The sequence below is a fragment of the Xiphophorus hellerii genome, chromosome 9 (assembly GCF_003331165.1).
Source record: "Xiphophorus hellerii strain 12219 chromosome 9, Xiphophorus_hellerii-4.1, whole genome shotgun sequence".
In the NCBI taxonomy this organism is placed as follows: domain Eukaryota; kingdom Metazoa; phylum Chordata; class Actinopteri; order Cyprinodontiformes; family Poeciliidae; genus Xiphophorus; species Xiphophorus hellerii.
The window spans coordinates 294255-316546 of NC_045680.1; the positions used below are offsets into that span (position 1 = coordinate 294255).

A 22292-nucleotide genomic window follows, 5' to 3' on the forward strand; every position below is an offset into this window, starting at 1 on the left:
AATGTCTGATTCATTTATATAATTCACCTTGTGCTCATATTACTGCAGAAACGCATCAATCTGTGTGAATATTTGTGGATTTTTTAGTGCAATTTTGCAGGAATTGTTCATTTTTGGACTGGAGTCATGTTGTAGGTTGCTCTAAATACTAGGTTGTGAGAAAGTATTTTCCCCCTTAGAGGTTTTGTTGGGTTTGTTTTGATGTTGCACATAAATATTTTTACATTTTGGAGCTAAAAATGCCTTATTAATCCCAAATAATTAAAATTTTATATTAAAAAGTGAATACAAAATGCAGTTCTCTAATTCATTCATCAACCAAATAAAAGCATTATGTTTTGTGACAGTTTGTGAAAACGTTGTATAAATAAACTTTTACTTGCTTAACTTAGAGACAAAAACTAATTCAATATACATTCAAAAATATCAGAATACTAATATTTGTGGATATCCAGCAATATTTCAGACGTTTGTCAAATGGAAAATAGACACTTTCCTAAACACACAGTTATTGTTTTGTGATTTGATTTTATTTGGGAAGAATTAGAAAAAAAATCAAGTGCTTCCTTAACTCAGTCCATGAAACGGAGCGTATAAAAGCAGCGTGAAATAAATTTTATTTTATTTCGTCCTGATCTTCAGCTCTGTTTCCTAGCTTGGCCATCCATCAGGTCCTTTGCTTCGTTTATTTTTGCAGCAATGTACGGAGAACCACCTGTGACAAAAAACACACATTCAGTTTTACTGGCGGTAAAAGTTCAGGTTTTAGTGAAGGGCTGGGTGCAGAACGTACCTCTGTCTGGATGGTTCAGGACCATCAGCTTTCTATGGGCTTCTCGGATCTTATTCTTGTTGGCTGTGGGACTGAAAAAGAGAAATATTGCACAAGAAATGATCATTCTCACAATCAGAAAAAGGAGTTTAAAAAGATAACGGCTGGATGAGAACACAGTGCAAGTAACTGGCATAAAGGAGACGCATTATGCAAATTTCACATACCTGACACCTAAAATAAGAGCAGCTTCTCTCTTTGTCATCTTTGGTTCAAACCCGCCTCTGTAGTATCCTCCGCCAAAGGCCTGGAGCAGCAGAAAACAAAACGCTGACTGATAAAAGGCTGCCACTGTTAGCTTCACAAAATGATAAATAAAAACTTTTTGTTTTATCTTTTTAATTACCGTGTTGGGAAAACTCTGGAGGGCCTGTTTCACCTGCGGCTCCATTTGTTTCATGGCCTGCATGGCGTAGCGACCTGCCGGGAAAACATGCAGTTCTTACTGCTGACCAGAGGGGGCAGAGTTCCCAAAAATTATACTCAGAGTAGAAATACTTCAACATGTTTTTACTCAACTAAAAGTAAAATGTAGCCGTCCAAGAAATTACTCAAGAGTAAAACAGTATTTGGCAAAAGGCATTGAGTAACTGATCAAATTATCAATCATTTAATATTTAAAAATGACATCAAACGGACTAAAATATAAAGTTAAGTAGAAATTTTGGTATTTTAAGGACCAAAATGACAATAATTTATATAAGTAACAAAAAATAAAATTAGGCAAAAGGAAATTTTCCTAAATCAATTTTTTTCAATAAAAAACTTTAACAGAAAGTGCAGGTGTGTGTCTGTGTCTGGTGGATTTTTAGTTAAAACCTGTTTGTTTTTTATTCAGTGGGAAGAAAAAAATGAAATTTTACTCAAGAGTAGAAATACTTTAAAATAAAATTACTCAAGTAAATGTAAAAAGTACAGCATATTAAAAAAATACTCCTAAAAGTTTTTTGTTTTTTTTCAAAAATGTTACTCAAGTAAATGTAACTAGCTACTACCAACCTCTGCTGCTAACTTTGTAGATTACAATGATTTAACAGTAAACACTGGGTTAAAAGTGTTTGGACTTAAACTGGTAGACATGGAGACATTTAGGTTTCATTTATCGTGAAAATGTAATGTCCAGAACCTGAAAGAAATGTTCAATCTATAATACAACCTGATACCACCAAGTTTAAAGTTACATCAGTGAATTTGCAAAGCAATGTTCGCTGATAGGCCCTGCGACAGACTGGTGACCTGTGCAGGTGACCCCGCCTCTCGCCCGGAACGTCAGCTGGAGAGGCAGCAGCTCCTCCTGACCCCACCAGGGAGAAGGGGGTTAGAAAACGGATGGGCGTTCGCTCATAAGTTATTATTTCTCAAGTTCCTGTACTGCATCAGAACTACATTTCCCAGGAGCACACTCCAAGCTGCCTCGTTTTTTGGCGTTCATGGCAAATCTGCACCCAAGAAAAAATGGGTCATATCTACTCAAAATATCACAAAAAATTTATAAACATAAATTTGCTGTTTCATTCTTAAGATTTCTGGCTTTCTATGTTGAAAAAGTATAACTTTACTGTGTTTTTTATGCACATTCCAGACAATATCTTTGTTTTAATATAAGTTTATGCCTTTAATCATGAAATATTTTTGACATTTTGAGATCAGCAAATATCCGCAGTTTTCTTGTGAATGTGTGAAATGAGTCTTGAACTTTGAGTTTTTTAGCAGAACTTTACTGATCAATGGTCTTTTTTTTATTTTATTTTATCTACAGTGATCCTGATACTCCGCATTATGCACTTTATTACAGAAAATAGTGAACATTTTTCTACACTTTATAGATAGTCTCTTCTCCGGTTCTTTAGAGACTTTAACTTGTGATTTATGATGATTAATTGAACAGATTCTTTTGAAGGAAGTTCACTTTTTACTGAAGCAGTCCGAAACAGATTAAATGTGAGACATAAAACTGTTTAGAGTTGCAGGGCTCCATGTTTTACCTGCAAACCCAGCAGCTGCCAGAGCCAGTCCCACTGCCACCATGGAGCTGGCCTGCAGGGACACAAGAAGAAGAAATCAGAGGAAAACCGCGAGTCTTCCTCTCTCAGCTGCTCCACACGTAAACAAAGACCAGCGAAGCCAGCGCGGTCTCTTTCTGTTTTATTCAGAAAATTACAACCATTTGCCTCAGTAAAATCGCTAAACTAGCTGATTAAAGCAGCAAATAACTTACTAGCTGCGTTTGATAATATGCTGTTAGGTCACAAAGAGGGAAGCTAATGTTAGCTTAGCTATTGCATTCAACGCTTTCTGGTCATTTTCAGAACCCGGAACACATTTTATACATTAATGTCAAACCCAATGATAAGTATCGGGTCGGACCTACCATGTCTCAGTGTTATGTCCCGTTTATTTCGCAGATTAGGATCATAACTTTTGACCTCTCAAGTTCTCGTAGCTAACCGCAGGCGTCCATGTGTTTATGCCGCAAACGGTTGGGAAGTGTCGTAAAATGTAATTCCCCTCCGACAGCTGAGGCAGTTGAAGACATCTGCTTGTTTCTGTGGTTTCCGCTCACCTCACAGTGTACATTTAGATTAAATGAGAAATTAACAGAGGTGGGTAGAGTACGCAAAAAATTTTACTCAAGTAAGAGTAAGAAGTAACCGTACAATAAAGGAGTCTAGTCAAAGTAAAAAAAAAAAAAAAAAAGTATTTCATACAAAAGCTTCTCAAGTTCTGAGTAAGTGATCCGATCATTTCATTTAATATTTAAAAATGATGTCACCAGACAGACAGAAATGTAGAGCTATGTACAAATTGTGGTATTTTATTAAATGGTATTCATACTAAAATGAAAAAAGATTTTTCTTTAATTTATATATATATATTCCTTTATTTAATCAGGTAAACCCCGCTGAGATCTAGATCTCATTTTCAAGAGGGACCTGAGCAAAAAATTTGCAATACAATTTCATAACATGACTAACAAATCCAGGCAGGAGAAACTCTGTTCCTTTTTTTTCAAGCAAAACAAAACATGAAAATAATACCTACAGTAAACAATGCACATACACTGTATGCTAGATCAGGGTTAAGGTTTCCAGTGCGAATGGTACAAAAGACAAACAGGCTCAGGATTTTGACTTTAGTCTTCTGAGATTAAAAGTCAGAATTCTGAGATTAAAATCAAAATTACCTTTTTTTTCAGCGACCGATAAAGGATTAGGGCCACCTTCTTCAAACAGGAAAGAAATAATCATTTTAGCTTTCTTTTTCTCAGAACTTAGACTTGAATTTCAGAATTCAGATTTTTTTCCCTCAGAATCAGAATTGTTTAAATTGTTTATTCGCCATCAGGAAAATCTAGTCCTAAAACTCAAATCTACCAAATAAATTCGGGGCATGCTTCAAGCGTGGATAACGTGCAGGTTTACAGATCCTATCACAAGGAAGAAACAGTTTTAATTATTTTTAATTGACCTACCTAAAAATGCCTGGTAATTTATTTGAACTTTGACATAGACGGACACAAAATTCCCAGAAAAAAGTCAGAATTCTCAGATTAAAGTGAAAATTCTGAGATTAAAGTCAGAATTTTGAGGTTGAAGTGTGAAATCTGACTTTAGTCTCAGAAATTTCTAAGAAAGAAGTCACAATTCTGAGATTAAATGTAGAAGTCTGGGATTAAAGTCAGGCTTTGGCGCTCATGCCTCCCCCCACAACATGCTGCCCTGGGCGGTTGTCCATGCCGCCCGTATCATTGCCACGAGCTGCACCTTAACTCTGCTGTTGCAGTGTTTTACCCAGAATCCCCTGCGCAGACTGTCTAACCCGGAACATGCGGCTGCAGCTGACACAATGGGACAGTGAAGGGCCTAATTATTGCCCCTATCATTTGCATAATTACAATGTATTTTTCCAGGCAGAGGCACTATAGAAATTGTAAATTGCAGTGGACTCGCCGCTCTGCTCTCCTCAGTGGAAGTCAGACCTAAATGCGCTGCCAGCCAATCAGCCAGTGGGATTTAAAAAGCCAACTGTGAGGAGAAATAAGAGTTTTGCCCCTCAAATCATATGGAATTACAGTGCTGGTTGCATATGATGGCGGGGGGAGCCAGTGGCAAGCACAAAGCCCGCAGGAAGCAGCTATTTCTGCGTGTTTTATTAACCCAACCAAGCAATTTAATTCTTTTGTTCGGAGGAGTTCTACTTCATTGATTAACAAAAGCGGGGATATAATTTTTTCAGCCCCTTTTGAAAAGCCTGAAATGTCAAGCCTTTTAAAGGAGATTATTCTGCCTGTGCGCGATGAATGGAGCCCAGAGTAACCTTTTGTCTACAATTAAATATTCCAGCATAAATATAAAAGAAAATCAGAGATGGGGAAGATTGAGTCAGGAGAGATTGGAGAGGTAGATCCTGTGGCCGATAGTGGCAGCAGCAGCAGCAGCAGCCCGGCTCTAATTAGATATGCCAGGCGGGCTGCGACAGTCACTCCGCGCCGTACGGCGAGAGAGGAGGCAGGCTGAGAGGAGGACAGGAATATCTGCTCATCTGGCCGGTCGGCCAGCCGGCCGGCCGGCGGGAGCCTTCCTCTGGGCACACACCAGGTATTTCTGGACACTTTTTCTTTTGTCTTCCCCGCCGGTTGTTTGATTTTTGTTTTGTTATTTATTTTTATCTCCGCCGGACGCGACAGAGAGGAAGAGTTTGAAAGGCAATGCCTTCTGGGAACTGCATAAGCAGCCAGAGCTGAATGGAGGAGGAAAAGTTTGTGATCCTCAGCACTGATTAGGAATGACAATGGGATACTTTAGGGACAGACAGGGATTTCTTTCTTCTTATTTTTATTATTATTATTATTATTATGAACTCAGGAGGCAGGCTGCAGGAGATAAGGAGGGAGGGATGAAGTTTTAGTTTTTGTGTTTTGGAGTCAAAGTTGGACTTTTGCATTTTCTTGCAAAAGTCCAACTAATTAAAATTAGACCGCAGATATAATGTGAAAAGTGCAAAGTCATGTTTTGACCTCCTGTCAGGGGATTATTTCCCCAACCAATCATTTCCCAGAGTGACCCATTATGGAGGCGTGGTGCTGCTCTGGCTGTTTGACGTGACGTGTTCATTCCCACTGCATGAATATGGTTCATGTGTCTCTGATTTTTATCAGGACTTTGTTCTCCTCTAGTACGGTTGTGCCTTAGTTTGTTTCTCCTGTTTAAAGAGTTAGCTCACCATAAGAAACTTTTATTAGCAGTAAATGTTGCCATTTAAGCAGATTTTTAAAAAAGGAAACAGATGAAAGGTGTTTTTAATTTGCATTTTAATTCACAAATCACATAAAATGCTGAAAATATGTAAAGTTTAAGTCAAAATTTCACAATTAAAAATATTTTTGTTTTAAAAAAGGTGTTTTTTTTTTATCAGCCAACATCCATCGAGAAACTTTCATCAGCGATAAATGTCGTACATTAAGACTCTAAAGTGTGTTTTAATTCTCATTTTAATTCTCAAATCACATGAAATGCTGGTAAAGTCCTAAGTTTAAGTAAAAATTCAGAATTTACCTTTTAAACTTATATTATGTAGTTTTCAAATTGACCAAAATCTCAAAACACAAAGAAAGAAAATATATTTACATCATTAATACTTTGTAGTTATAATGTATGTTTAAAATTTCTCTTTGTGTTTTACAAACTCAGGACAACAGATGTCAGTTTCTGTAAACAGATTATATCTGAATAAATTCAAAACTAAGACATGACGTCAATCAATCATCCAAAAATTTTATTCAGTCATTTCTGTTTTCATAATGTCTGTGTTTACATGTCATAAGCAAAAAGTTTTAATTATCTATTTATTAAATGCATTAAACCAAAAACTCTCACCATATTTGGTTAAGAGCATGAACATAGATTTACTTTTTCAGTGCATAAAATCACATGAAGTAAATGCAGACAGAAATAGAAAGACAGAATCTTTGAATTTCTTAATTTCCTGCTGCATTCAAAAAGATAAAATAATCCATAAAACTGTCTGGTCCTTTTTATATTTTTCCAAAAATTGGTCAGAATCAGTTTTGGTAATTGGTACGAGTCCAGACACCGTGTCCTGTCAGCTAAATGCTCAACGTTTGGACTCACAGCAGATCATTTTAATTAACCAGATGAGCAAACATCTGTGTATTTTGAGCCGTGATGATGCCATTTAACTATAATTGCTTTCATCTGATACATTTCTGAAGCAGTTTGGAGAAACAAACAATCAGGTCAGAAAGAGAAAAGTTAGAGTGATGAGATCCTGCTGGATTGTTGGCAGCCGCCCGTTGATATTTAAGATAATTTGTGGTTAAATCAGTTCAGTTACCAGATAAAGTCACTGTAAGCCAAACTGTATTAGAATAAACTTCATGGAGGTTTAACAGGCAACAGTGTTTTCTGATTTGCTTGAGTTTTTCTTCCTGTGTCCAAAATGATTCATAAGACTCATAAACAGTTGTAAGTTAAATTTAATTAACTTTCCTCGTTTTGTTCTTTTCGATTTTGCTTCACTTTGCTGTTAACTCTTGAATTAAAATCACTGGAATGGCAGCAACATTTTACCGTCTTATTTGCTCTCTCTAAAGAAGTCCAGATTAAAAAGCATTTTTCAAAAGTTGACCATATCAAACTTTTTAATGGCAGTCTGGTCTGAACGGCCCGATTCCGATCTTTTCACCTCCCAAAAACCCGATCTGTGCCACAAAACCGGATACATGTCCGATTGTTTTCAAAGCATCTGCAGCTTATTTATCCAGGTTTTACGTCATTGGTGTGAGACATGCGTCATAATTCTGCACCAGAAAAAAACAGATGCTGTAAATCAGAATGTAAACAATGGCTGAAAACTGTAGTTATGAACGTATGAAAGAAGTCTGCACCAGTGAAACGCATCACGTCACAATCGCACCACATCCAGGCTGCAGACTGCAGTCAATGTGACACTAAAGCAGCAGAGAGTTCTCACTGTAAGATCAACATTTTGTACCAGAATTCTGATTGAATTTCTCAGAATTATGACCATAATCTCTGGATTTTGACTTTAATCCCAGAATTTTGATTGAATTTCTCAGAATTTTGACCATAATCTCTGGATTTTGACTTTAATCCCATAATTTTGATTGAATTTCTCAGAATTTTGACTTTTTTCTCAGAATTATGACCATCATCTCTGGATTTTGACTTTAATCCAATAATTTTGATTGAATTTCTCAGAATTTTGCCTTTTTTTTTCTCAGAATTTTGACCATAATCTCTGGATTTTGACTTTAATCCCATAATTCTGATTGAATTTCTCAGAATTCTGACTTTTTTCCCCCTCAAATTCTGACTATAATCTCAAAAGTTTTACTTTAATCTCAGAATTCTGACTTTAGTCTGAGCATTTTGACATTTTTCTGAAAAGAAAACATCAGAATTCGGTTTTTTTAGTAGTTGTGGTGAGGAAGAGAGAAACACCGTTGTTATAAACTTTGACATTATATTTTGCTACACGTAATTAAGAAACAAACTAGTGACAAATCTAACAAATCTAGTTTTTAATATATCTTTTTATTGGCATTATTTAAAAAAAAACATATTCGTACAGAAATTCACTGTGACTGCATGGCAGGTATTCCTACATCCACCAAACACCTTTCAGTTTTCCTCTAATAGCTGTCAGCATACCTCGGCCCTGAGGGGTGATAGAACATGAGAATTACCCCGGGGCGGGGCATGTCCTGCCACCTCTCCAGCACATATACATAAATCTGCCATTGCTCCGTCCCGGCAGCCTCCCGCCGGCCTGATTGGAGGCGACAGCAGTAATGACTGCAGGTCAGGAGGTCGCAGCTCTGTTATGATAAGTAAACTCTGAGGTCACGCGCTTAAACGGCAGGCGGCTCTGACGGCTGATGATACCTGATAAGAGAGGATGAATAATGTTTTGTTATTTTAACAGCTTGAATGAAAAAATTATTCAAAAATAGAATATGGTTTCTGGAGCGTTTGCCTGATGTTGAACTCTAGATGACCCTTAAAGTCAGGCGACTTTAAGGAAATAACAGTTATTTTTTGTTTGTTTGTTTAGTTAATTTAAAGGTACAGCAGGAATTATAATAAATCTTCAGAATTCCCACGTGTCTTCTTTTACTGCTAATTTAAGCTTAAAGCTGCATTATGTAACTTTTATAAAATATGTTTTTTACATATTTGTTCAAACTGTCACCATGTTGCGATAGTCTGTTAGAATTGGTTTGATTTGAGACCAAACATTTGTTACATTTTCAGCTCTTTCTCACTTCTCTGTGTCAAACCAACTGAACCCTTTAAAAACCCAGTGCCCCTCCTCGCCTGTGGCGGCGCTGCACCGAGAAATACTGAAGGACCCGACAAAGAAAACCTGTGAAGCCACCGAGCGCAACTTCTTTCTTCACAAAATGTAAACAAAAATGGATTTTAGTGAGTGCAGGATTTCTCTTTTGTCTTTGGTAAAAAATTACTAGACCTTTCTCATGCTAGCAATAGACTAGCATGTTTGTTTTGGTTGTATTTACCCAGAATGCCCTGTCCCGTAGTCCACTTCCTGCTTTTAGAGTGGTCTTCAGTCTGCTTAAATGGTGTTCAAATATGCATTCAGAACACTAAAGAGTTCACTTCAACCGAACCGAGACTTGGATTTGAAGGTGAGCCAGAATTTGGCCTTTTTGGTCTGAATCAGAGTTCGATTCACACTTCCACAAATGAACCAAACTTTTTACGCAAATGAACTGGAGTTCAGTTAAAGCGGACTAAACAGGACCGGTGTGAATGCATCTTAAGAAATCCTTTAAACGCTAAAATCTCATGCTACTCTATTTTTGTTTACATTTTGTGTTCAGAGGTTTTTGTGTTGATTCCTTCTGTAGGGCAGCGCCCCCCACAGGCGAGCAGGGAAACTGGTTTTCAATTTGTTTGGGTAGTTTAACTCAGTGCAGTGTGAAAGAGAACAGCAGCAGCTGAAAATGTAACAAATGTTGCAATTTTGGTCCCCATTGAACTGAGTCTACCGAACTATAAGATGTGAAAACACTTTTTACTCTTGGAGCCAAAGCTGGCAAACTCAGTCTACTGATGAGCCTCAAAATTCATTACCGTATTTTCCGGACTATAGAGCGCACCTCACTATAAGCCGCATCTACAAAGTTTTTTTTTTTTAAAAAAACTGGAAACGTACATATATAAGCCGCACTGGGTATCCTGGCTGCTCTTGGTTTTTCACTTAATAAATCTGGTGGATTTATCAAGGACGCAGCCCTCCGTCTGGACCATGGATTTGTTCACGCCGAGTTTACGTGCAGCGGCTCTATTTCCCGTCTGTGCTGCCAGATCAAGAGCTCTCAACTTAAAAGCTGCATCATATGAACTTCTTCGTGTGTTTTTCATGATGAGGGGGTTTGAAAACATTTCGCTGCAGTGCCTGCTGCTAGCATGTGTTTGTTCTAAAGAAAAATTAGCACTTTCTTCTTTGATTTCCAATTTTGACTTTCAATGATTCACTTCCTGCTAAAGAGCCCCCTGGTGGTTGAAGAAAAATCCACAGAAAAGCCGCACCGAAAAATGTTAAATTAAAAATGCAAATATTAGTTTGTATTTATTTTATTGTTTTGTTTTTAGTTTTACAACAGTTAACATTTTTTATGTTAAATCTGTATATCATTAAAGATCCAAAACATAATAAGGGATTTGGAGTGTTGCCTTATTGAAAGAAAACAGATTATTTCCAACTTTTGGGGTCATTAATTGTTTTCTGTTTTGTTGGCCAAATTTTTTACCATTCTTAACTTGTGTTCAGGATCCAGGCAAACATATTTCAAGGGCCACAAACGGCCGTTGGGCCACATTTTGGACATCACTTACCTAATAGTGTCTTAAGCAGAGAATATGGTGTAAAGTTGGTTTCATGTTTTTTACTTTCTGGTTTTATGTTGGTCGTTTCTCCAAATCAAATGACTTTATACAAGCAGACGATCACAGTGAATTACTGACATCTGAGCATCAACATTAATATTAAATAGATGTCTTAGTAAAATGACGAATCACAATAATGATGAGGATTAATGAGGATGTCCATCAACTCTTTGTTTGTGCAGCAAAGCCTTTTGCTTGTGCTGCTACAATTTTAAAAAGGCTTTCAGAGGTCAACCAGCCCCCACATTAACGAAATCCAGCAAAAATAACTTTCTATCGAAACCAATAAAATTTAAATTTAAATTGATTCATATCAACTTTCAGAGTTGATATGAATTTTGTTGGATTTCATAAAAGTGTGGGAAGGGAGCAGCTGGTTGACCTTTCATGACCTCTGGTTGTTAATATCTTTAAAATGATGGCGAATATTTTTGTGGCACAAACAAAAATGTTTTTACACCAATCTTGTTTTATTTGAAGAAGATGGAGGAGCAACTTCACTCAGGTACAGTTCATTTCAGTCAGTGGCCTGCATGGAGCATATTTGTTTGTTTGTTTTTAAAAAAAAAAAATATTACTTTGTTTCAAGCAACCAATCCTCTTAAAAATATTAGCTTCAACGTGACAAAACTGAAGGAATGAGACGGTGAATTCTTTGCAAAGCACCATAAATAAATATTTAAAAATTCTGGAAAATGAAGATGAGCATGTTAAGTTTCACAACAACGAAGAAACACAAGCACTGGGTTTTCCACATGCTGAGATTTCCAGGCGCTGGTCACACAGCGGTGAGCGGACGGGAATCTACAGACACACAGAGCACATTTACAAATCTGGCATAATGCTGATTTTTACTTTTCCCAAAGAAGAGTGCCATGCTGGCAGAAAGGAAACAAGAATTATTCAATCAGCTCTCCCTCCACATCCAGATTCGACTGCAGCCACGTAAAGCTGACCACCTAATCCTTTTATCAAACCCTCCGATGGCGCACTCGCACTGGAAATGCCTGGAGAGAGAAATAATATTAAGGTCATTTCTATCTCTGGTTTATTTTATCCTTCAAAAATAACCCATGCTTTCCATTTTTTATCTTGAGACAATAATTACTTCAGGTTTGGGGGAATCGGCTGCTTATTATGAATGTTCTCTGCACACAGAGGGGAATCTCTGCCCTCATCAGTAATAACAAAATCAAAATTTTTCTCATTAAACAAGACATATATATATATATATATATATATATATATATATATATATATATATATATATATATAAGGTTTGTAAAGATGCAAAATAAATTTCTAATAGTTTCATGGACAGACTTCTTTAAAATCATAAGGTCAAATATATAATTTGTTTTCAAAACTATACAAAAATTTTATTTTATTATTTTAATAAATAGAACATTTCTTAGCAATAAGAGCATGATTTGGGCGATTCTTTGTTTTAAAATTGTTGCTATATTTAGCAAAATGTATTAAATGATTTAAAAGCAGATTGCCTCAAAGTCTTTTTGAGTAAAGATCTGTGGATATATGTTGTCCTGTTATGAATGATCCTTGTATGTTTTGGTTTTCTTTTGTATTTTTAGCTTTTCCTTGTGTTGTATTTATTTTCAAAAGAACTTGCCGTATTAGTTCATTATCATTACCTTTAAAATGCCATTGCCATACCTGTTCACTCCTTTATGTTTATAGTTTCTTAGTTTGTGTTATTTTTCTATATATTTGTGTTTTATTTTCTCTTAGATTGTTCCAGATTAAAAAATTGAATTTAATAGATGCGAGGTAGAGTTGCTACACTCTCATGTACAGTAGGTGGCGGTGTGCATCCTAAAGTTGTTTGCGTTCCGGCACAACAGAAAAGAAGAAGACAAAGTCTACCTGTCTCTCTTCTCTCCCAGGTGCTCTGTGTTTGTAATCAACAGCCGCCATCTTGTCAGAAAGACTCGTTAGTAAGTTGCGTTTCATTTACCTGGGAGGTGGAAACTCGGAGCTGGATTTGACGTCAGCACCGAGGTAACAGCCCTGTAGTTAAGAAGACAGAATTTCAAAATGGCGGCACCCATAAACATTGTTTGCGATACCGTTAACAAGCATAATTTTAAGCTTTACTTTCCATAATAGAACACCACTTTTCATTTGTTCAGTTTAGACGTTGATTTTTAGACTCACTCTCACTTGTTTGTGTTGTAAAATAAACATGTTTCCACCACATCTTATCTTGCAGCGGCCATATTGAAAAAATGTCCCAAACTTCAGATGTCGGACATTTCTTACTAGGAATATAAAGCAATTTTATGCACGGTAAGATCAGCTCTGGGTGCTTTAAATCCCTGTAATCCAAACGTATCCATGCTGATCGACGGCGTCAGAATACAGTTTCCCCTAAAACTAGATTTTTTTAAAAAGTAAAAAAACAGAAATCGTATTTAGCAGAGGACAAATGAAATACGACGATTTCTACATATTTTGGTCACAATTAGCGGAAAAATGATCATGTAGCCATGAGGGCAAGTGGTAAACTGTGAGATGTATATAATTGTATTAGCCTAATTATAAATAATTTAGTTAGAATATGTTCTTGCTTTCTTTCCTCAGGTGATGTGCAGTACTGCAGCTTGGTGTAGCGTTCCCATGTCTTCTCCCAGTACTAACTAGAAACAACCAATAAGAACCAGAAGGCCTGTCTTCAGTCACAAGCATCTCCCTATCAGCAGATGTGTTGTGATTGCTAAGCTAGTTAGCATAGCCATCGATGACGGCTGATAAATGGTTTTCCTGTAACTGTGTGTTATTTCTCCACCATTAGCACAGTTAGCAGCATACAGTTGATTGGCAGCGCTAAGCCCCACCCCCTGGCTCTGATTGGTCGTTTTTGGTGCATTTCTTCAGAGAAGAGGTGGAGGAGATCAATCTATTCACAGATTATCTGTCTCATAAGAAACTGTCACACATGGTGACAATTTCAACAAATATGTAAAAAACATATTTTAAATAAAAAAGATTCATACTGCAGCTTTTTAGTGACACTTAAAGAAGAAAATAGTTTGCTTTCCACCCAGCCTGAGTTATGGCTGATATTTTTACCTCGCTGATGCATCGGCCCGACCTCTGACCTCGACATGATGTAGCACCAGAATTTAACTGACCCTTTCCCATTAGACTTTTAGCCGCTGTGACCCTGCAAGGACCCAAACTATTTCTCCATTTCTGCGCTCTGTCAGGTGGGATGATGTGATAATGGGATAACAAGTCATAGTTCGCTTTGCTCTGGATGCTTGTGTGTGTGTGTGTGTGTGTGGGGGTGTGTGTGGGGGTGTGTGGGTACATTTTCCTCTAGCAGCCTGTAATCCTCCAGAGGAAAATAAGTGCTGCATGGAGAGTACCAGCCTGTAAACTCTGTCTTGTAGCAGACGGTCTGATTTGAAGAGTGTGTGTGTGTGTGTGTGTCAGTTGGGTAGTAACTAGCTACATTTACTTGAGTAACTTTTTTGAAAAAACCCCCCAACAACTTTTAGGAGTATTTTTACTACTCTGTACTTTCAGTCATTTTATTATGAAGTATCTCTTCTCTTACTTGAGTAAAATTTCTGAATTTTCTACTGACTGAATGAAACACAAACATGTTTTAACCAAAAAATTCACCAGACAGACACACACCTGCAGTTGTTGTTAAAGCTGTATCAGTTTTTTATTGAGAGAAACTGATTTGGAAAAAAATTGTTCTGCCTGATTTTGTTATTATTTGTTATTTATATGAATTATTGTCATTTTGATTCTTAAAATACCAACATTTCCACCTAGTTTTACATTTTAGTTCATCTGATGATGTAATTTTTAAATATTAAATGATTGATTATTTGATTGGAGACTCGGGACTTTTTGCCAAGTCAACATTTGCCAAATACTTTTTTTACGTAAGTAATTTCTTGGATGGCTAATTTGTATTTTTACTTGAGTAAAAATATGCTGAAGTAGTGATACTTTTACTTGAGTATAATTTTTACCCTCCTCTGGTGTGTGTGTGTTTATTGCTGCTAAATGTTGGACCCCAGTAGGAGCGGATCAGGTGAATATTAACACGGTTTCTCTTAGAATCAGAAACATTTTGCGGTTTGTTTCAATCAAGGTGATCAACGCTGTGAGGCATCGAGACAAGAACGGAGGAGAAAAAGGAAGCGGGTGCATTTTCAGAGTTCTCCATGTCAGCCGTGTAAGAAAGCCGCCAAACCAATAATTTTGTCAAGTTCTTTTTTTAGCCGAGCGGCTGAAGCGTCTTTGGATTGCCACATGTATAAAGGCAGCCCATATAAAGCCATTCACAGTAGTGAATGAGCACGCCATCTGTGGAGCTTTCTTATTTCCTCTTCTCTTTTCTTCTCCTCCTTTTTCAAGCCTTGTAATCAAATTTGAGCAAAATGAAATGGCGGGAGGAAAGAAGGAGAGCAGTGGGGGGGAGGAGGGTTCAATGAAAGTACCTTTTGTTGGTCTGAAACGAGCAAGTAATTTACAAAATGCCCTCCCTTTGTGCAGGGGGCTAAAGGAAGAAAGAAATCAGTAGCTTTTAGAAGCTAGGCCTTGCGCTGCGACGGGCAAGATAATGAAAGCCGCCTTGTGTTTGTGGGCTAGAGAGCATCTCAAAGGCAGACCGGGCCCGGCTCAGGGTTAGCTCCACCGCTAGAAAAAAAAAAAAACACAAAACAAAACCAAAGGAAGAAAAAAAGTGTTCCTCAGTATGTGTGTGAGTTTGTGTGTTTTTGTAAAGAGCAGCAAAACAAGCGTAGTCTTAGCAGACAAGCTGAGGAGAGGAGAGGAGCAGAACATCTCCTGATTCCCTCTCACCTGTTGTCCCGCTGCAGACGGAAACCCCTCTGCTCCGGAGTCTGGAGCAGCCATGAAGCTGAGGAGGAAGAGGAGGAAGAGGCAGCGTTCATACGGAATCATTGTGCTGCAGGATTACAAACTATGGCAGTTTGGATCGGACCGGCTGCAGGGCAACAATCGTGGATTTGCTGACAGCGGGAGAGGCGGCTCTGGCTAAAGGTCAGTAACCTTCATCTCTAATGCACATCAGACGTAACGTTGCCCGTTGTTTATCAGTAAAACCTGCCGGATCCTAAACAGGTGGAGAGAATGTAAAGTCTTTGTGTGGCCTGCAGATTAGTTCCTGATTTCCAGCGGTTGGAGTGAAACCAGACGTGTTCTGCGGTCGGTGAGTCCTGGTTATTTTCTCTTCTCTGCAGCAGATCAGCTGTTTCTGCCTCATCCTGCTGCAGTTTGTCCTGTCAAAATGACGGCAGTTCAACTTCCCTTCATGTCATAGAAGAGCATTTTTGTTTTTCAGACACTCAAACTAATCTGTTTCAGCAGGAAAATCCCATTGAGATTAAAAATCTCTTGTTTACAAAGCTTTCACAGCAGAACAGAAAAAGTTGATACAGTCATAAATAAATTAGTTAAGATTCCTTAATTAAAACATTTACAAACAGATTACTCCTTCTGAGAAACATTTAGTGACAGCAGCTCCTTTAGGTTACAAGAAGATGGAGCAGAAAACTGAAAAATTGTCTTTCCAAGTTCAGTTGAGACTGAAGTTTTGTGCATTTAGTAACATTTAGTGTTACTTTTCTCAGAAGATGATATTGTGACATAACCAGGGAGTCTTTTGGGTTTCCTAACTCTCTCCGTTTACCTGAATGTTGAAAAACCAAGAGGAAAAGGAAGTAACTTTTAAAAGTCTGAGTACAGATGGGGTAAATTTTCCAGGTTTGCTGCAAAAATGTGCAATTGTTTAAAGGTAAACAGAAAACCAGCAAAGTCAAATCCCCAAATTATGACATTTTATCACTACATCTCATTTTTTGTGTGTTTTTTTAACTGAGACTTTAATATTGTGTTTCATTTCTCTGTTTCCAAACTCTGCCTCGCTTCTCCTGCTGCTGGTTGTTATAGTTTTCTACAGTGTTTAATAATTCAAGCACTGGGGCGTCCAGGCTTGAGTGGACGTTATTATTTTGAAGTACATCATTATGTTTGTAGGTTTCTGTGTAAATGTCTTGTATTTTGAGTGCTGGAATAGAAACATGTCTTAGTATTTCTGCTCGGAAGACAAATGTAGCTTTTTTTATGTGAGATTTTCCATCATTTTTATTCTTCTAACGACAGTCACTCTAAAAGATGCCAAAAACAAAAAACTTTTTTAGATCACAGATTAATCAATACAACATATTTTAATAAATTCCCTGCAGTCAGTTAGCTAGCAACACAATCAGCTGAAAGAGGAAGTGAAGCTGCTGCAGGTACACTGCAAAAAACATCAAATCTAACCAAGTATTTTTAGTCTGGTTTCTCCTGAAAATATCTTATGACACTTGAAATGAGACAAAACTAACTTATATGTAACTTTTCAGCAAGATATAGGAGCTTGTTTAGTCAATAAATACTTAATATGGATGAAAAAGCTCATTAGCAGATTATTGAAAAATGTGTCGTAAGTTAAATAATCTGCCAGTTATTAATATTAAGGATTTACTGACCTAAAACAAACTCCAGTATTTTGCTAAAAAGTTACTTGTTAGTCTTATTTCAAGTTCACTAAGATATTTTAGTAGAAAGTAGATCAAACACACTTGGTAAGATTCTGTGTTTTTAATCAATACTAAGCAATTATTGACTTCAAACAAGCTGTTCTATCTTATTGAAAAGTTACTTGTAAGTTGGTTTAGTTTTATTTCAAATGTATTAAATATTTGAGTAGAAACTATATGAAACATACTTGGTTAGATTCTGTTTTTGCTGTGCTTGGGTGTAAATGTAAAGAAGTGAAGTAACTGGTAGTAAATATCTACATAAAATCCTCAAACAACAATTAAATTAAACCCATTTGCCACCTGGATCTTTATTTACCTGAGGTTGAAATGTTTTCATCTCACTTCACTTTTTAAACTAAGTAAACAACAAACTAACACGCAGCATTCCGGTGAGCTGACTTCTCAGTTGGCACATTAAAATGTCAAAATTTGCACCAGAACAAAGTCATTTGGAGCAGAATGAGCAACGAGCTATCTACGTACCACAACACATCAGCACACACAGCCAAACCGTCACACTCACTCAGTCACATGGCATGCGCCGTTGCTTTGACTGTTCCCAACAAGCCGCTGAAGCCCAAGCCAATCACAGGTGTGTCTGTGTGCCGTCAGCTAATGTCGAAAACAAGATTTAAACATATTAACTTAATACTGCAAACTGACTCAGTTAAAAGATACCTTCTCTTTTTCACACACTCAAACATCAAATGCTAAATCTCAAGTCTATGAACGTTATAAGTGAAACAAAATTCACTGGAAAACTGGAAGTTTTTCATCAGTATTAAGGATTTATTGACTTACAACAAGCTGTTGTATCTTCCTGAAAAGTTATTTGTAAGTTTATTTTGTCTTGTAGACCGTCAATACTTGGTAAGATTTTTTTTGTAGTGCAACAGGATGAATATATTCTCTTCAGTGAGATGTTGGTTTTTATGGGAAATATTAAAGACAATGACAAGAACAACCAATATGAAAACTTGTTGCAGGGACTTTTTGTGACATTTTGTTGTGGAAATTCAATGCAGTTGTTATAACTTGTATTTGTTTGAAAATCTTAGCTGGTTTTTTATTTTTACCAATTTGGGAGACATATTATGCAAAAAAGTTCATGGTTTTGTTCTTCCATTTGCGCCTGAGTGCTTTAAAAGACAAAACACAGTCAGTCGTTTTTTGAGAAAAAGTTCATGTTTTTTGGTGTCTGGAAAATCAGCAGGCACTGCTCTAAGATTTTGTGATTTATTTATTTTTAAATGTAATGAACGTGTTTTGCGTGGCACATAGACGGAGCCTAACCTGTTCCAGGAAGTACAACAGTCCATTTGTAAACACAGTAGCTGCGTATCTGTTACAAATCTTCTCAGAACTTTGTCAGTTTTCCACGAATGTCAAAAAGCATATTTTCGTAATTGCAATGTTTCCTTTAAATAAGTGTAAATAAAATCACATGAATAAGTTTGTTCATGCGATAAGTCATTAAAAAGCATCCCCACCATGAGACTTCCTGTCTTCTTCTTCGTGGTTTCTGACAGTAGTAACATCCTGTTGTTAATCATGTGATGCGAAAAAGCGTTTCCATCGCAGTTTTGTGAAATAAATCAGTGTCTATACAGAAAAAACCCACCTCACCCCACAGCAAAACCTTTTATCAAAACGTGAGCATTTCTGAAACTGGCTTCTTTCCATTAAGCAAATAATTTTTTTAAATGTTAATTTGCTCAATTATATGGTGAATGAAAACGCAGCTATAGGAAAAATAGATTTAAAAAGATTTTGCTGGTAATTTTAGTCACATTCTGTTGTAGAATTCAATACAATTATTCCATGAAAGAAAAAAAGGACACTAAAAAATGCATTTGTTAAGTCTATATTTTTTAATTTTAGCTGAGAGCCGCATGTGGCTGCAGCTCTATAATAATCCTACATTAAGCCAATCTTAAAGCGTTATAAATCATTTTTCTGTCCGGCTGCTTCGTCTTAAGTTCCTCCCTGCCGCTGTGAAGATGACTGCTCTCTATTAAAGCTGCTGGGTTATTATTCCCAGCTAGCTTAGCCATGTGTTGTGACCCGTACCGCTCCCTGAGGAACCCCTCTAATAACTTCTAATGGGCTGGTAAAGTAGTGGGCGGGACTTGAGCTGCTCAGGAACCAATTAGAGCTCATTGAGCAGGAGTGGCTGCGGCTTGATTTCATCTGTAATCTGTGAGCAGAAGTGGGGGTGTACCTGTGTGTGTGTGTGTGTGTGTTGGTGGTCATTAGCCGCAGCAGCTAGTCATTAAGCCCGTCATTTTCCCTGCCTGTCAGTTGACCCCTCTGATTTGGACAGTGTCTGTACTTAACCTTTGACCTGTGATTTCTCTGCCTGGCTCCTCATCAGGAGCCAGGCAGATGAGGAAAGTGTTTGCAGAAAGGCTGATCAGCTGTTTTCATCAGGTTGTTTCTGTGCAGCTCATCTCACCAGATAAACTGGAATATGTGAGATGGATAAATAGATAGAGACTTTATTCATCCCTTTGGGATTTACGCTCTGGGAAATTGTAGATTGTAAGAGACAAAAATATAAAAAAATTAAACCGGTTCGTACAGTGAGGAGTTTTCAAGGTTTGGAAAGTTTTTAATTTCTGTATAAAGTCCTTGTTATTGTTTGATATTCAAATTGTACAGTTTTATAATAAAATGCAAACAAACATTTAATTAAAAACCTACATTTAAAAATGTTATTAAGATTTAAACCAGAAGTTTACATACACCTAAAAGAAAATAAAAATACAGTTCAATCAGACTAAACTTTTCTTGTTTTAGGTCAGTTAAATTACCAAAATTAATTATATTTACTAAATGCCAGAAGAATTTGAGAGATTTTTTTTTTTTTTACATATTTACTTTATAACTTTCTTGGTATATAAATATGTTTAAACATTTAATTTAAACTGGACGGTTGTTTACTTTAACAACCTTGTTTTTGTTTCATTGTAATGAATATTTATTATTCCTAATATCTCAATGACTTATTGACCTGTGTAATTTAAATCAGGGTTTCTTATATTTCATACGCTAAAGTTATTGAAATTGATAGATTTCTTTTGCTAAGTTAGTGTTTTGTTTTCAGACCAGTCAGGTGTATATTTACACACACATATATTTATATTTTAATTTACATTGTCCGTGCTGCAGAATGTTGAATACAATCACAATATATCATTTATAGTAATAAATATTATATAATTGTGAGTTGAAGCTGTTTTTTTTTCTTTCTTTCGATGGTCTGTGTTGTTTCTCCATAGTTTGGTGCTGGAAAAGTTTGAGAAACTTACGTAGAAAATGTTTGAATTTTGCTGTGGGAAAAGCATTGATGCATTTACTAGAAAACTACACATATTTTTAGATAAACTGTAACTAAAACTGTGAAAAATGTTCAGCTGGAGGGAAATTCTCACCACTTGTCAGGATTAATGTAGAAACTTAATCACTTCTCTTAACGGTAAAAGATTCCAAACATTCTTTTTCATTACTTTACCAATGGAGCAAAAAACAGACAAATCTGAGTTTTACTTTTGATTTTATGCTTTTACAACCTGCTACTCTTTGAAATTTAAACAGGTGTGTCCCTCTCCTTTTAATTTAAATACCTTCTGACTCCTGCCGTGCTGGGATTAACCTTGCACTACTTTGTCTTAGCTGCAGCTCCCTGTGGCGCCCCAGAAGCCGCACGAAGCCTTGCTAGCAGCGATAGAAGCAGAAATTAGGCGGCTTTCTGCCCCAAAGCTGGAACATTAAGGCAGCCCTCACCTTGGCCTGCAGGAGCCGCGTTAGCGTTAGCAGCTAATCCAAAAGCCAGCAGAGTCAGACAGTCACACCTCTGCTTTACTTTTGTCTTCTCCTGATAAGGCGATGGGGATCTGGAGGAAGTTTGAGGTCGAGGATTTGAGCCTCAGGAAGGCGTGTTGAACAGGGTGACCAATGAAAACCTCACCGGTCGGGTAAAGGAGGAGGAATCAGCGTATTGTCTTAAGAGGATGAAGTAATGAGAGGCTTACAGAGTTGTATCCAGTGGACAAAGATGGATGTGCCGCATGCTAATACCTGCTATCTTGATGTGACACGTCAGGCTTGGCCCTTGAGCGCAGCAGGCAGAGCTAATATTCCCTTTTGTCTTGTCCTGATAAGCTAATGAGTGTTACAGCAAAGGGTGATGGGAGTTTAAGAGCTGCATTAGTGGACAAACTATTAAATCTGCTGGTTAGCTTCTGCAGGGCAGCTTTAGCTCCAGGTGTTGAAACCAGCGGTTGTTTCATGGCGATAAGAGGAAGAGGTTAAAATCAGAGCGCTTAGAGAGAAACGTTTCCACCCACAGGTCTTTGTTAGACTGGAAAATTCATTATGATCCAAAGCAAATCCTGCAGGGTTTTTACAGCCAGGAAACAGACACACACTGATCATCATTTACACTCACTGAACTCAGTTCAGAAGTTCATACTTTTATTTTTTACACACATACTATTTCAGACCAATTACACTATTATTTACTAAAAAACAAACCTCTATGTTGCTAAAAAGTTACTTTTAAGTTAGTTTGTATCTTATTTCAAGTGCACTAAGATTTTTGTACTAGAAACTACCAAAAACACTTGGTAAGATTTTGTGTTTTTGCAGTGTAGTTGTTGTTGGTGCCCATTTCCAGAGATTGTAGAGTCAGAAGTCATAGAGGAAGATAATTTGGACAAATACTTGGCATTTTGTAAGAGTTATATGACTAATATTAGAATACAGTGATAATATTTGGTAATAAAATCAGTGTTATTAAAATAAAGTTGCATGAGAATAAAGTTTAACTATTGTAATAGTCACAGTATTGAGTGAATAAAATCACATTGCGAGACTAAAGTCATAATATCAGAATAAAGTCTTAATATA

General features: G+C 37.0%; 2 protein-coding genes across 6 annotated transcripts in view; one reads left to right on the plus strand and one right to left on the minus strand.

Moving 5' to 3' along the window:
- Nucleotides 1-508: 508 nt before the first annotated feature.
- dnajc19 (DnaJ (Hsp40) homolog, subfamily C, member 19) lies at nucleotides 509-3344 on the minus strand. Of its 2 annotated transcripts, none has more exons than XM_032572035.1 (6): nucleotides 3204-3344; nucleotides 2818-2869; nucleotides 1179-1252; nucleotides 1000-1106; nucleotides 794-864; nucleotides 509-715 (listed from the first exon to the last, which is right to left on the minus strand). In XM_032572035.1, exons 1-6 carry the CDS (start codon nucleotides 3204-3206, stop codon nucleotides 639-641), a joined length of 384 nt encoding a protein of 127 aa, XP_032427926.1. In that variant the 5' UTR covers nucleotides 3207-3344; the 3' UTR covers nucleotides 509-638. The 2 variants fall into 2 exon arrangements, with proteins under 2 accessions (XP_032427926.1, XP_032427927.1); XM_032572036.1 differs by having other exon boundaries at nucleotides 1000-1079; nucleotides 3204-3343.
- Nucleotides 3345-5290: 1946 nt separating this feature from the next.
- The window catches only part of sox2 (SRY-box transcription factor 2), a 176475-nt gene continuing 159473 nt past the window's right edge, over nucleotides 5291-22292 (plus strand). Inside the window, exons 1-3 of one of the 4 annotated variants that reach the window (XM_032572001.1) lie at nucleotides 5291-5430; nucleotides 15651-15834; nucleotides 15916-16003. The gene's annotated coding sequence lies outside the window, so the exon portion shown is untranslated. Of the gene's footprint in view, nucleotides 5431-14943; nucleotides 15005-15650; nucleotides 15835-15915; nucleotides 16004-22292 lie in introns of those variants that run through there. The other 3 variants (XM_032571999.1, XM_032572002.1, XM_032572003.1) reach the window with 3 other exon arrangements.